Source organism: Trachurus trachurus (assembly GCF_905171665.1).
Source record: "Trachurus trachurus genome assembly, chromosome: 9".
In the NCBI taxonomy this organism is placed as follows: Eukaryota; Metazoa; Chordata; class Actinopteri; order Carangiformes; family Carangidae; genus Trachurus; species Trachurus trachurus.
The window spans coordinates 22,947,133-22,963,506 of NC_139895.1; the positions used below are offsets into that span (position 1 = coordinate 22,947,133).

The window sequence follows — 16,374 nt, forward strand, 5'->3', positions numbered from 1 at the left end:
TTGTGGTGCAATACTCTGACTTGAATCAAAAAAATAAGACAGAGCCTGTGATTTGTGTGTCAGTTCTGATTAGTTCTGCTACACACTTATGGAACAGGATCAGAACAAATACTCTTCTACTGAGCTGTCCAAGTTGATAATAGTCAGTCTACAGCAGTAAAATGCTGAAAAAAATGTAAATGTCTTGGGAAAACACCTCAAATTTGAGTTTTTGCCATTGATTGTGGCAGCAGCTGTGTGTATTTGTTGTTGTTGTTGTTGTTGTTGATGATGATGTGTGTGCATGCTGGGAAACTGGTCGACTGTTGGAAGGAAGCACAGCTCCTCTGTAGGGGGGTACACCCCTCTGTAAACCACAATCCCAGTTTTCCATGACATCACGGAGAGGTTATCGCTCAAAGCAGCAGCAAAATGACCTGACACACGTCAGCAGTGCCTTTGTTATCCAGCTTTAAGCTTCGCAGACAAACACAACGTACTGAGGTTTGGGTCAACTCGATGTAGGAGTATCTAAGCGACTCAGATTTAACCTGCTCGATGACTTGCATTGTGTTAAACCAGCAAACAGTGTGTGTGTGGTGGTGTAATCTTTGTTGTCTACAGCCACGTGGCATTTTAAAGCTGAACTACAACCTGTGATAATCAGATCTACACATGGTTTACATGTGATATGTTACATCCTTTTCAATGATGGCATCCTACACTCTGTTTGGAGCCAGATGGAGCCAAGTTGTCAAGTCTCACAGTTTAACCTCTTTACAAAGAAGTCACCACAGACAAATATGTAGCCTATGACTTCTCACAGTCCCGGTCAAGAATGATGTAAATGAACTTGTTCATGATGCTCTGTCACACGCACTAGAGCTTCGTCATGGGGGCTATGCAAACTGTAATCTGCTCTTTTTTTGCTCTTGTAGCGAAAGACGTATAGGCGGTGGAGTAAATAGAAGTCAGTCAAGAGCTTATTGGCATTTCAGGCTGGAAGCCAGATTGGTAAATATCTTAACTACAAAAAGTCTTGAGATCTTTCTGTGCCTGTCCATGGTAAAAAACAAACAAACTATAAAACATGTAAAAACAGATTAAACCAGTGTTAAAAACTTGGCCCATTCTATTATAATAAGACAATCGTAAACAAGCTTGGTAAGGGGGCACTTGCTCAGCAACTGGTTTACACAATCTGGGGATGACTCCATGGGCTTATCTTGTATTTCACAAACCAGAAGAACTGAGTGAAGGGAAGAGGTGTGGTCAAATATTAAAGACTTGTGAGTGAGCACTTGTCCTTTATCAGCCGAGGATCAGAGAGTCCTAATCATTAACTACAGGTTAACATACCCACCAAGCAGGTGTCTGAATTAAAACAGAGATCACCAATTTTGATTGTAATGGAGCGAATGAGCCGCTAAACCAGCAGCGCTTCTTTAGCTCAGGTGCTGCAGCCTCGGTGGTGTTGAGAAGTGACATGTAGTTAGCAAGAAGTCATTTAAATGTCCAGTCCATTTACTTCATGAGGATGTTGCAGCATTTGCTCCTCTGCCGCTTCTTTCTAGGTGTAAGGAATAAGGGGTATTTACTGTACATGTCTATTTTAGAGTAGACGAGTGCAGCTACATTGCTGTTTTTTGTTTTGTTTTGTTTTTTAACTCTTAAGCCTGTTTTTAGATCGGCCACCTCAGTCCTCACCACAAACCAGGAGCTGCATTTTTGCTAATTCTCCCGGTGCATTCCTGTAACAGGTATTACATTTGTAGGGGAGTGAGTGAAACTGACAGCTTGTTTGCAGGCAGGATTATTAGCACTGCTTGGGGACAGGCCCAACAGTGAGAGAGTGGGATCTGCGTCATATGTTGTGAGGACCAAATCTGCTTAACCTACTTTAGTTTTGCATAAAATATCTTGGACTTGCTGGAGCACTGTGCGATCCAATTTGTCATTCATCAAATTTTCAGTGCTGAGTCTGCTGACTAATAATTAAAGGGACAACATGTGAGAGTGAGGCAAAACTTCTCATGATCCTTCACCACCCCTCTGAGGGATTTCATGTGTTGCTCTGTGTATTTGGTCAAACACACAACACACACATTAAAACGCTCTGCTGTGTGATGATCATGTTTTTTTTTTTTTTTTTTAAATAAAACCTTTAATTAGATTTTTAGTTCACACACACTTGACTAGTGCAATGTATCCAGGTGGTTTTGTTGGCAGGTACTAAGATGTTTGCACTACACAGGGTTAACATAAGCCAGAACGGCTTTGAAGAACATCTGTAGAACCATAACTACCCATCAGCCCTTCCCACCCACTTAAAGAAAGAAAAAAAGCAAAACTATGACCAATTATTGAAGGTAAGAATAAAATAAGCCGAGGAGCATTTGTGATCATGGCTGTTTACTCAGTGTTTGGCACAGACAGTTGAATGAATAATCCAGGAATATTGTCCAAAAAGTGGCTTTTCCACTTGCATGTGACGCTCAATGTGATAAATCTGATACAGCAGTCATGAAATTATGACTTCAATTTATTTTTGATTTCATTACATTATCAACAACTACCTTTTTCTGTCTTTTATGTGTAAAAGATCCTTGCTACACATTGCTCTTTGTAAGAAGTCACAAAAAGTGTTGGGAATTACTGATTTCACTTTTGACAGTGTGTTGATATTTTGTGAACTCTTGTATCATCATCATTAAAAAAATAAATAGTCAACAGCAAAAATAGCTTTCAAATAAATGTGGTTAAAAAAGTGTAAAGAAGTGTGAAAGGAGTATGTTTGAGTGCCTGTAAAGGTAAATACAACAGCTTCATTTCATCTGCAGCGCTGTGGCCAGTCGGAGGAGTTCTTTCCATTTCTCATTTGTTCTCAGGAACTTTTTCTAAGCAGCGCTTCATTCAGCACTGCGCACTTTTTTTTCTGAAGTTCAAGGACACTAAGATGTGCTCAGAATATCAAGCAGTTTCTTTTGGTTGTACCTCAAAAGGATAATTTGGTGATGGATTGCACCACGTCGAGTGCTACACTTTCCATCCTGCGTCCTGCTCGGCCTCATAGCAGCCAGTGTCCTGTGAGTAACTGACTACTGTATGAGAGGGCGAAATACCAGAGCTGGCAGTAATGTGAGGGCAACATGGCAACAAACACAAGGGGGATTTTGAAACTCAAGGGGCCCCTGCTTCCTTTTAAAGTGCAGTGTGACGAGAAAGTTAATAGGTGTCGGAGTGCTGTTAATATTTAACGCTTTCCCATGCAATATGCATGAACAAAGGTAACAATGTGTGTGGAAATGTTCCTAATTAACACAACTGCTTCCTTTTTACAAGCACTAACATGTTACATATGCATGCACGCACGCACGCACGCACGCACGCACGCACGCACACACACAGTTCTCTTTAGTACCTGATGACTGTGTCCTTTTTCGCAGTTTTTTGTGATGAATAACACAAAAACAATCAGTGTTCATTAATCAGGACCTTAAACAGACATCTGGGGGCAATTTGAATACATCAAACATAAAGTACATTTCTCTAAAATCAATATAAATGTCACTTTTTTACTTCTTATATCCGGATCACACCTGACTCGCAGTAACAGCAGTGTTTTTGTCTGTTTGTGTGTGTGTATGTGTTGTTGTTGTTGGTGATGATGACGACGACAATGACAATGTCGTTCCCTCCGTCCATGCAGATTATGTGGAGGAGCTGATGCGTGCGATGGCCAGCTTGGACCTGCAGGTTCTCATACACACGGTCCTGTGTTGTCGTTACCTCCCAACCAAGCAGCCCTGCCCCAGGATCTGACCGCACCTCCCCTCCCTCTCCCCCCTCCCTCCCTCTCCCTGGGTGTCCCTCCATCCTGGGCCCACCATGGGAGGATGCTTCTCCAAACCCAAACCAGGTAACAGCACAGCAGATGTTTTTTATTCCCTGTGCTTGCTCCGTCTCTCGTTCCGTCACCCTGGTTAGTTTAGTCTTAATGAAAACAGCAAATCATCTTCAAACAGAAACGCTCTCACTCTGCACTGCAACACAACAGGCTGTGATGGTAAATACTTGTCTTGTTTCTTATGTTTATCTATGTTTGCTCATCTTGCCCTGAAACATTAATGTGGAAAACAGACACTGGCGGAACAATAATGTGAAAAAATGACATTATGACATTATGATTCCCCTGACAGTCAATAAATGACAACATTTTATTATTACCAAGCCCATCATTTGCAGCATTGTGTGCAGGTAGCATTTTTAACAAGAACTTTAAAAGTGTGTTTACTGTTTGTGGATGACAGCTGGAGTCTGATGAGTATATCATGTTAGATATGGAGAGTGCTGATTGTTCAGTGTGGTTTGAAAGAAAGCGTTTTCCCACACATGCTCTCTGCTGTTGGCGTATTTGAAAGAAAGGTTTCACATGACATGGAAGCATGAGGTAAAGGCAAATATAAGTCTAATGCAGAGATGATAGTCTATTGATTTTTAATCTGTGATGCCGCTTGACATACTTCATTGTCCCTCCATCTAGCTGAAGACACTTGTTGTCTGTGTGGAGGCCAGTTGTGCTTATTTGTGGTGTTTTTAAAAATATATTTCAGGACAGTTTGTTCAGTTTGACTCATTTTCAAAGCAGCCTACTGCCTCCAAATCCTGTTATACATGTCCTCCTCCCAGCCTCCTCTGTTTGCAGTTATGTGTAGTGTTACGTGTGGGAGGAATTTTAATGCTCTCTGTGGTATCTTTGGTCAAGAGGATTACATATGTATCCACTTCTGTGTCAGCATGGCTGGGGGATTAGCATTATCATGCAGTATTGCAGGTGTTAATCACACTCTGTGCTGCTCTGTGTTCATCTTTAGCTTTGAGACCAAATCGGCCGTTGAGTTGCATCACGTTGAGGTGAAGTGAGAAAGACGAGGGCTGAGATGTGTGATGCAAACGACAGAACGGAGGCTGCTGCCTGTCAGGCCCATGAGGACTAAAGTGTCTGTCACAGTGGGACCTCAAGCTACTAACAATCTGTGACAAATCAAACTTGAGAGGAGTATCTATTAAAAAGGTCTTCCACACAATGGTAAAAGCCTGTTCTTTATATTTCATAGATTCACAGAAGAAATCTGTGCATAGGCATGAATTCTGAAATGAGCCACTAGCACTGACAGTAAGTTCATTTTCTCTGTCTCCATCTACTGCTGCTGGAGGAGATGCTTTGAGGAGACAGTGGGAGTTTGTTTAGTGAACCAAGCATGTGTTTTACCACAATGTCTGGAGGAGCTGCAGAGTATATGCAGAAAATAAAGCAACCCATATTTAAAATGTTATTAAAGGAAGCATCTCAAAATGTATGGTTCATTATGGTGTGAGGAGAGACATTATGAATAGTCAAAATCAATTTCTGACCAAATTGCTGCACACATAATTATTTAAAAAAAAAACAAAAAACAAATCTGTAACACTTTATTTGACGCCTATCTCTATAACGCAATATAACCATACTTATAATGAGTTATAATGCAGTTATAGCACTGTATAATTATAGTTATAAACATTCATAAATGATTATAATACTTTATAACAATAATCATAACACACTATAAAACATTTTATCATGACTTACTGTATAAGGTCAGGTATTATTATAATACGTTATAATTGTTATAAAGCATTATGATAATTTATGAGTGTTTATAACTTTAGTTATACAGTGCTATAACTGCATTATAACTAATTAAGTATGGTTATAATCTTTTACAGTCTATGGTTATAATGCGTTATAGAGATAGGCATCAAATAAAGTGTTACCAAAAAATCATATTCTATAGCTAAACAAAGATGTTAACGTATGTGAATAGAGCAGACCAAGCTCCTCTATAGGAGACAATAGACTCAGTGAGTCATTTTAATCTTTCTAGGTTTTTTACATGGGACGTCGGGGTCACTGCTCCAGGGCTGAAGTTGCTTATAGGTTTGAACTGTAGTCTTCAAGGATTAGATTTAAAAACATTACATTCATATCTTTCCATTAAAATATAAATACAGCCTCTTCTGACAGTATTGTGTACTGTGGTCTTACTGTATACATTTAAGTGTAAGTGGGAGTAAAGTGGCACTGTGACCAGCTCTGCGAGGGAGGTAGAGCTTGTAGACACGGCACTTTGCCCGCTTCATTTGCATAAAGATGGGAACGTGTGTGGAAAACTGCAAAATTATACAAAAGGGTCAAATGATCAAGTAAACAAAAAGTATGTGTTGTAGATCGTCAGCCTAGAAAAATCAAAATAAAAGCATAACAGAAAATGTTTTGGTTTAGTTTGGACTGTTCAGCAGGGACAAAACGCAGCGTCTGCAACGTGATGATGTCCCGTTTGCTGCAGCAGCGTCTAGAGATTCTCTTCAGCTGTTGAAAGCTTTCTCTTTCTTTTCTCCTGCAATTGCACTCACTATTATGATTTTCCATTGATTTTAATTAAGACTTGCTCAGCAGGAGAAAATTCCAGCCAGATTACTGTGTAAGAACCGGATGATCAGCACATTTTTCCAGCCCAACAGATAAAGCCTGCTGCAGTGAAAAAGGAGTTACACAACCATTTTCTTAAAGTTTAGAAATATAAACCCCACGGCAGAGCATCACATCTCATCAAGGAAAACTAAACGTCTCCCAAAAGACAGATTCATATGTTTTGTCTAGATTTGTCTAGTCCTAACTGTCTCTGTAAGAAAGCAGTACTTCAGATAGATTTTTTGTGTTAATGTCAGTTTCTTAAATAGAAATCTCATCATTTCTGGATATTATGACTAGATTTAAAAACATTATTGTCCTGTCAAAACCACATTGTCTTCTCAGTCAAGTTCATATGAGTAAAGACAGACAGATTAATGTGTGACCTGTGTAAAATTTAGATGAGCTGTCTTTCCCCACATCAATTTAATATGAACAGGCTCCAACAGTATTTATGTATATCTGTCTGGCTTTTCTCTGCACAGTAACAAGTTGATTTCCTACTGTTTAGAGGACAGCTGTGGTGTGTTTTTAATAGCATTTAGAAAATCTATATTTACATTGAATGTTGAAGAATCCAATAGTAGCTGTGATCATTACAGGGTAGAAAAACATAAAACAAAACAAGGAAAGAGAAGAAAAGGAGATGTTGCACTGTCAGTTTTCCTTTCACATGCTGCTGCTTTTATTTGCTTCAGTTGTGGAGTTGTCAGACTCAATCAATCCAACAGTTGTAAGCGTTTCTCTCTGGGCTGAAAGGCAAATGACTTTGCATTAGTATACAGTGATACAATACTCTGGTGATTGGTATCAAATGTTACTTCAACAGATTTCTCTATGAAAACTTCACGACAACGTCATTGTGACTTTTTTGTGATCACGTGTGCATCTTGAGACATTTTCTAAGTGAGACATGTCTGTGTTGTGCAGTTGAAGTTAAAGTGGAACTGTCTCTCCTGGAAAAAGAAAAAGAGGTGGACGGGCTGTCACCCAACGGTAAAGCGAGTCCCTTTGCTGACTGCAGACCTAACGGGGCCCTGGGACATGGCTCTGATGACGACTCCACCCCGCTCCCCCCCTACCACAAACCACGGGACTACGTGGAGGCCTCGGTCTGTCATGTTAAAGATCTGGAAAATGGACAGTAAGGACATGAAACATACAACTTTGATATTTCTCCACCCACACCGAGCACACAGGCTCATGCTTGCTGAGGTAAACAAACAGTTGTGTATTGTTACGATGGACATCACCACAACTTTGTTCCCTGGACGATCGACTGAAAAACATATTCACATGAAATCGATCTCAAGAATTCAGATTGATTTACAGTTAACTCATACAGTATGTTAAAGGACCAGTTCACAGAAAAACACAGGGAAGCACTGTATGGTGGCTTATGAGCTAAAGGACATTGCAGCAGAGATGAAAAAAAAAGGTTTTTATCAATTTATATACAGTGTCAGGATTACATAGTGTGTCCAGCAGAAAACACATAGAAGTTCAGTACAGGCTACAACAGCAGAACCAGTCATGTTTCTGACTGGACAGCAACTTCATGGGACAAAACTATATAGAGGCACAAAACTGCAATCACGCGGTCATTTTCTTCTTTTTTTTAAAAGTATGTTTTTGGGGCTTTTTTAGCCTTTAATTGACAGGAGAGTTGAGAGACAGGAAATGGGAGGCAGAGGGGGGATGACACGCAGGATAGGACCGCTCGACACGGGATTCAAACCGGGGCCGCCTGCAGTGAGGACTATAGCTTCAACACATGGGGCGAGCTCTACTAACTGAGCTAAACACCGCCCCAATGCGGTCATTTTCTATGTATAATTTTCTAACATTATCTAACAGCTTTGACAGCTTTTGGGTGTAATGTCCCTTTTAGTCATGCAGCTCGTTGTCGCTACCAGAGCGTAGCTTAGATATATGGATCTAGCTGGTGAGTTGCAGAAGGTTTTAAAGTTTTACCCTGATGCATCAAAATGACCTGTGTGTGCGAAGGTTAAAATCAAAACACAGCTCGGAGCACGCACACACACACACACACATGCACACACATATACACATACACACACACCTCTTTGCTGTTCTGTGTTTGACAGGATGCGAGAGGTTGACTTGGGAAGTGGCCGAGCTTTGTTGATCAAAGAGCACGGGGAGTTCTCAGCCATGGGCCACAAGTGTCCACACTACGGAGCCCCCCTGGTCAAAGGTCAGTGTTATGTCGTTATCACTGTCATTATCCATGTTAATACACCAGCAGCATTAGACTGGCTTGTGCATTTCATTGCAGGTGTGCTGTCAAAAGGACACGTGCGCTGTCCATGGCACGGTGCATGTTTCAACATTGCAACAGGAGACTTAGAGGACTTCCCCGGTCTGGACAGCCTGCCTACCTTCCAGGTGACCTTCCCCGCCGGTGCTGTCTCTTAAAGAGGAACTATGCAAGTCTGGTCGCTTTTCCGTTGTTTTGCTAACCCTCATTCTGGCCATGTGCATTTGTTTACAATGAAGCCGGTGACAAATCAATCAATAGAGCAGTATAACAATATATATTATATACGATGTTACAACGTGTATATCTGTGTAGTTTAATCTGTCATAAACAAGAGATTACGGGTTACGGGGCGCGTTTGTGTTGCATTGACATGCACATGGAAGGCAGAGAGCCTCCATTCTGCCTCGTAACAAGTTAAGCCATTTATTAAACCATCACAATTACTCCAAAGCTGTTTAATTAAGGTAAAAATGTAGCATAGTTAAGCTACAAATCCTGCATAGTTCCTCTTTAACACATCCCCTGCCTAATCATTGTCTCTAAGAACCATCAAAACGTGTACACATGGCTCATGTCTGTTTGCTCCAGGTCAGAGTTGAAAAGGACAAGGTGATCATTCGTGCAAACAAGCAGGTAACAAGAAAAAAAGAATGTGGAGAATTTGTGAAAGGGATATAAAGGGACCACCAGGGCTGATCTGAGATCTTCTTCAAACATTTCCAGGCTCTTCAGTCACAGAAAAGGTCAAAGCCCATGGCTCGATGTTCAGCAGTCATTAACTCCAGCACTGGCTTCAGCCATGTTCTCATCATTGGCTCAGGTCAGTGTGTTTTTGTCTGTTTGTTTTCCGTGTCTTAATCTCAGCCTTGTACCTCTTTGTGGTGGTAAACTGGTGAATGTTGTTTGCAGGTCCGGCAGGTCTGGTGTGTGCAGAGACTCTGAGGCAGGAGGGCTTCACCGATCGCATCGTCATGTGCACCATGGACAGACATCCGCCGTATGACAGGCCTAAACTGAGTAAGGTTTGTACACAGACCCCGATCACTTAAAAACTGAGACAGAGTTGTTGCCAAGAGAGTTACGTAACAGACTGCAGAGGTGCTGAAGCAGGAGCTCTTTGGGAAACAGCTGCAGCAGCAAAGCTTTGAAGAAGCTTGTGCTCAAGTAAATTGACAGTAGATGAGACAGAATATTATTGCTGCCTAAAAAAGCTTTAAAAAATACAGCAGTGGATTTATTTGACATCATAATCAAAGATTAGATAGATTACTGTTAGCTGACTGCCTCCCTTATCTACATGTCAGGACAGTTCAGTATCACTTGGTTTGATCGTGGACTCATTTTGGATCTAAAGCCTTTAATCATAAAATCAGATTCCTACAGATAAAGCAGGAAACAACAGACAAAAACAATCTCACCCTCAAGGTCCACTCAGTGACTCCCCTGGAGCTTTTGATCCTATCAGATGATCTTCCTCAGCAAATGGAGTTCATGGAAATATTGATGTTTAAATCATTTTCTTTGTTTGTTTGTTTTTTGAGCACTTCAAGGACTCCCCGCCCACATTAGCTTAAAAATTGAGAGGGAAAATTCATGCTCGGCCTTGGCAACAGCAGTAAATTAAAAAGGAAAGCACAGATTGTTTTTGGATTCAGGGTTTTTATATTATTTTTTAACTGATGTACTCAGCACTAACATGCCAACCCTTAGTCACTAGAGAGCACAGCCGAGCAGCTGAGACTGCGCTCCATCGACTTCCTGCAAGACCACGACATTGAACTGCTCACAGAGAAAGAGGTGAGAGGTGGTAATGACTGATTCATCATGGTTAATGATGTAACGATTGGTAATGGTAAATGGTCAGCTCTTTCATCAGATCAATAAATGATTAATTTATACGGCTTCTTATACTGAATACTGAAATTTGAGCAAAACTCCGACTTGCATGACCCGACCGTCTCTCTGTCGTGTTTATTCTTAGGCTGTGGCAATAGATGTGAAAACACGATCAGTGACCTTTGAAGACGGCCTGAGGATGGAGTACAGGAAACTCTTCATTGCTACAGGAAGCAAGTAAGGACAAACGTTGCACTTTGCACAATAATCAAGCAGCAGAGATTATAACTTACACCTGTTATAACCTGACTGTTTCCTTTTCCCGCCTGAAAGACCCAAACCAATGACTTACAAAGGCAAAGACGTCAGGAACGTATTTCACCTCAGGACGCCCGAGGATGCTAACAGCATAGCGAGGCTGGCCAACAACAAGAATGCTGTGATTGTGGGAACATCGTTTGTTGGTGAGACAGAGAAACATTTATAAACACATTTGTCCAGATTAAGACGGTGTCAAAGGAAAAAAAACAGAGAGAGTGAGTGAAGTTTCATCATGGCTCGGCAGTGATTCTACATGTTTCTCAAACTCTCCTGGAGTTTCAAAAACTTGAAAGACGGTATTCTGTTTTCCCATCACGTTGTGTGTAAAATCTTTAATAATAATAACTCTTCATTAGGTTGGAAATCCGGGTCTTTCAAACCCTAAAGAATTACACTTAATAATGATCTGAGGAGCCTATTTTGGAGTTAAAAGTAATTTCTCTGAATGTGAAGATCTGTAATACACTTTTTAATCTCTGCTGAATCCTTACTATAGCCAGTGGCAATGATCTAATATCTAGTATTCATAATAGAAAGAGACTGAGTGAAATTAAAATTGAGACAAGGTACATTTACAGTGTTTTTAAGAAACAGGACATGTTTCTTGTGTAATTATATATGTGTATAATGTTTGGTTTTTGCTTATCATTTTACTGTGGGATAATTTGCATTTGCGTTACTTCTCCATATGTTTTTATTTTTTTATTTTTTACATTTAGCCTTTTATGTGTTCCTGTGTTTGCAGGTATGGAGGTGGCTGCAGCTCTAACGGATAAGGCCCACTCGGTCTCCATCATCGGGATTGAGACAGTCCCCTTCAAAAAAGCTCTTGGGGAGAAAGTAGGGAAAGCCATAATGAAGGTAGGTTCACACCCCAGGGAAATCTTCACAATACTGTCATCAGCACCCTTACTGAGAGGAGGAAATAACAAACTAGTTAAAATGCAAATAGTGTACTTCTGGTCAATACTGCAGCTGCCACAGAGGAGGGTGACAATCTTCTCATTAGCAGTGATTGATCATCTATTCTACATGTATGGAAATTCAGCCTTGAATCCCTGCTCTTTACCTTCTCGTGTGTTTGCTGTGACCGTGTTGTGTTTTGTCTTTGCAGCTGTTTGAGGTGAACAGGGTGAAGTTCTACATGTTGAACGAGGTGTCGGAGATGATTGGCCATCATGGACAGGTATTCAGAAAGTGAGAGAAACAGCATGACATGATGCTCAGAGGCTCTATTCTCTCCTGTTTGATACAGTATACGATGAAGACGATTGAAACAGGAAATGTGCTATTTGAAATGTGTGCAGACTTTAAATTCCTTGAGAGTTTGGTTTGACAGTGTTCCTTATCTTAATGACTTAACGTGCAACTGAGGTTGGATATTGAGAAGAAACATCCCAAATTTTAGTATTAATAAGAGTCACACAGTCTGCTTTATCAGGACTGTGTGATCTAGTTTGATCAGGTTTTGATTCAAATGCCTCAAAGATGACACCATTTTATTGGGCCTTTGAATAAAGACAACACCGAATAGTAACATGATTGAAATTTTGGGCATTGTGATTCATTTTCCATATTAAAAAAGCAAGGACTCAAATACAAAGACTGATCTCTCTTATGTAAATATATAAGCTTTATTTCAGACACAGGTCCATATCTCACATCATACAATATAAATAGTAAAAAACTAAGGAAAATACAAAAATACAAGAAAAGTGTGCATTTTATAAAATATACAGGCTATTGCACCAATGCCACCTTAGCCTAGAAGTGAATCGGTAGCAGCTTTTCAATGGGCTGACTAGGGCTTCAATTATGTGGTTCTCTGATTTGTCTAGGCGACACATAAAACTAATCATCAGCTGTCTTAAGAATGCCTCACAAGTTGGCACTCTATTAGACACAAACAAATGACTGGCACTATGCCACCTAGGGACACAAAGCAGTAACCTCATTGCATCGTTGTATGCTACCTTGAGCCTCTGCATGCTCTTTTGCTTATAATTGGACCACAATTGGGCAGTGTATAAAGGTGTTATGTAGGTTCTGAACAGAGAATACTTCACAGAATCGAAAATGACGAACAGTCCCACCTGTCAAAAACTTTAAACAGTAAACGTCTGCATTTTGTGTTCATGAGCTCACAGAGTTTTGTTTTTCCTGTCGCGCAGCTGAAAGAGGTGGTACTGAAGAGCGGAAAAGTCCTGAGGGCAGACGTGTGCGTCATCGGAGCAGGTGACGTCAAACATGTGCAGCGACAATCATACGATCACAGCAGACGATGAAACACCTATTTCTATGTGTGGCTCCGTGTTTCACCTCCTTCACGTGTCTCCTGTTGTGCAGGAAGCGTTCCTGCAACCGGCTTCCTGAAACAGAGCGGCCTGCACATGGACTCCAAGGGCTTCATCACTGTCAACAAGGTACTCTAAGTGTTCTGTTTAACAAAAAGCTGCTAAATGATCCCAAATCCACAAACTTGTTCCAAATCAAATCAAATCAAATCAAATTAACTTTATTTGTCCCACAAGGGAAATTTGTCTTGGGCAAGTGGCGTCGTAACAGCTGCTTTGTGCATGCAATACATACATACACAATACATACACTATAACAGTAACGGAGGCAGACATATCCAAGAAAAGAGAAAGAAAGAAAGTGTGGAGAGTGCAATAAATAGTTTAAAATACTTATAATACTTATACAAGTTCAAATAAAAACTAAAAGAAAAAGCAAGGGATGTTGATTTAAGCCAGCAGGTGGACAGGCAAACCGGATGTAATTGACATGATTGACTGATTGATGGGTTGATGGGTTGATCCTTCCTTGATCTAAACTCCGCTAAACTTCGTCCCAGATGATGCAGACAAATGTTGACGGGGTCTTTGCTGGAGGAGACGTGGTGGTGTTTCCTTTCCCACCTCGCAACAACAAGAAGGTGAACATCCCTCACTGGCAAATGGCTCATGTACACGGTGAGTGTGTTACGACACCTGCACACTGAAGGCTGTTATATACGTCACTGTAGTGATGACGTGCTGCACATGCTTAAAGACAAACATGTCCACAACCTCACTGACAGGAAGAGTGGCAGCTCTCAGCATGATGGGCCGGGCCGCCGACATCAAAACTGTGCCTTACTTCTGGTCGGCCATGTTTGGGAAGACCATACGCTATGCAGGTAAGTGTTTGCTTTCACCGGAGCTTTTCACCAGTGTCTTGAAGTGGACACGCTGCAAGAGTGTGGGAGACAGATGTGTTGCTACTACACTGCCATCTAGTTGCACAACTGGAAATATAAACCCAATTGTATTATTCTTTCTTTCCATTTGTGAAGGTTATGGTGATGGATTTGATGATGTCATTATACAAGGGGATCTGGATGAGCTGAGATTTGTAGCGTTTTATACCAGGTAAAGTTTATTTACTGTTGACTCTTGGTTAATTTTTCCACAATATGTTAGTATACTTACTGTAATATAAAGCTGTATTTTTTTCTTAAAATGTTGTTCTAACTGTTTATGTGAACTACTTGTAATATTTTACTGTTGGTGTTCATGTAGTTCAGTGATAAGTTCTCATTGTTTCTTCCTCCGCTGGGACTATAGGAGTGAGGAGGTGGTAGCTGTCGCCAGCATGAACTATGATCCCATTGTATCCCGAGTGGCAGAGGTCTTAGGATCCGGAAAGACGATTAAGAAACGAGATGTGGAGTAAGTCTGCTTCCAAGACCTAAATCTGGTCACAGTTACAATAGCCGTTATGTTCTTTAGGTTTCTCAGGTTTTTACTGTGAAGAAAAACATGACAAATGTTATCACTCTGACAGAAAATACGACGAGCTGCGGAGCTTGTGACTTTAATCACATGGAAAGTATTACACAGTCCAGACACTTAAGATTCCTGTAAAGCAATAACAGCAGTTGTTATTTACAGGCTTAACTAATATGGTTACAGTCTAACTCAGAGGTGATGACAATTTCACTAAACATTTCCTAGAAAAAAGGAAGTTATAATAACAGTAAAACCCCCAATAATAATTTGTGTAAAACTAAACAACATTAATAAATAACACTGTATAGTTCAAATTCCATGCCCTTATAGAATATTAACATATTTGTGTTACATATTAAATTGTCATTCAATATCTGTTTATACAAAAGCCAGTTATGAATTGCAGCTGTTGACAGATGCATTAAAAATGTCCTTACATCTGCTCACACCCTCATTACAATCAGTGATGGTGTGTTAGAAACTATTTATAATATAATAATAATAAGTGTTAAAGCTTTTAAAAATTAAAAATAATAACTAATTATATAAAAAGTCCTAAGAAACCTTTAAAGAGTTTACGTATCAGTTTCTTGACTTTTATTATATTATTATATAAGTATAGAATCACTGGACCTGTAATGTTAAGTGTTAAGTGTTGGACATTGTAATGTTGTTGTTGGATACATGTCTGTCTGTTGTTCATGTCTTCCGTGTCTTTCATTTCTAACAATGCAAACCAAAAAAAATTGAAGGATGTTAGCACGACTTGGCAAGTACGGACAAACCTGAGCTTCTCCTCTTTTTTCTTTTCACTCATACTTGACCACCTACTACGAGTGTGGAGTTGTCACTAATCCACTTGATAACGTGTTTGTGTACGTGTCTCAGGTTTGTTCTTTTGTGTTGCAGGACTGGAGACATTTCTTGGTTGATTGACAAAGGCTCTCAATAAGTCCACTGGACACCTAAACATGGACACTTATGGTGCTGAGACACTGAGCAGCTATCCTGGTCTGGACACACACTCCCTCTCACTCACACACACAGACAGACACGCTGGGAACAGGACTGTGTCTGTCTGAGACACACTTCCCTGAGGACGACACTGATACTTGCTTTTGTTCCTGAGAGACACTTAAACGTGACAAACTGAGCCATACACGGTCTGAAAACCCTGAATCACTGTGTTGGCAGGTCTTTTATGATCATGTTGTGTCATATTTCACAACAAAGCAATACTGGTTTCAGCCTCTGTGCTGCAGCAAGATGTATCTACCTGTACACTTTGTTTATATGAAGCCAGGGACGGGCATTGACATTTTTTTGTACAAATAACATTGTATATAACTATAATCCTGAATGCACTGTAACAAAATAAGAACATACAATTTGAACTGAATTTTTTTCTAAGTTTTAAATAACAGATTTGGTGTATGCTTGCATCCAGACCTTAGATCTGCATGGTATAACTTAAATATAACAGGTGTTTAAAAAAAACAAAAAACAGACATATTTCAATGCATCAGCAAACAAATCTTAAATCTGCAACAAGACAAACTGCATAATCACCTCAGCAAAACCCTGAATGCAGCTTTAACAGACTCACTAACACACAAACGTACACACAGACACACACACATTTGCAGCTTTAATTTATGACGAATTACGTT

General features: G+C 40.2%; 1 protein-coding gene across 1 annotated transcript; it reads left to right on the top strand.

Moving 5' to 3' along the window:
• Positions 1 to 3,867: 3,867 nt before the first annotated feature.
• Positions 3,868 to 15,731, top strand: aifm3 (AIF family member 3; the record flags this gene model as incomplete). The annotated part of the gene is made up of 19 exons (XM_083978598.1): positions 3,868 to 3,898; positions 7,424 to 7,637; positions 8,602 to 8,711; positions 8,793 to 8,902; positions 9,366 to 9,410; positions 9,501 to 9,597; positions 9,687 to 9,799; positions 10,488 to 10,574; positions 10,759 to 10,850; positions 10,947 to 11,077; positions 11,680 to 11,795; positions 12,049 to 12,120; positions 13,106 to 13,169; positions 13,281 to 13,357; positions 13,789 to 13,906; positions 14,014 to 14,112; positions 14,269 to 14,344; positions 14,540 to 14,644; positions 15,614 to 15,731. 19 exons carry the CDS (start codon positions 3,868 to 3,870, stop codon positions 15,654 to 15,656), a joined length of 1,800 nt encoding a protein of 599 aa, XP_083834724.1. The 3' UTR covers positions 15,657 to 15,731.
• Positions 15,732 to 16,374: the final 643 nt, after the last annotated feature.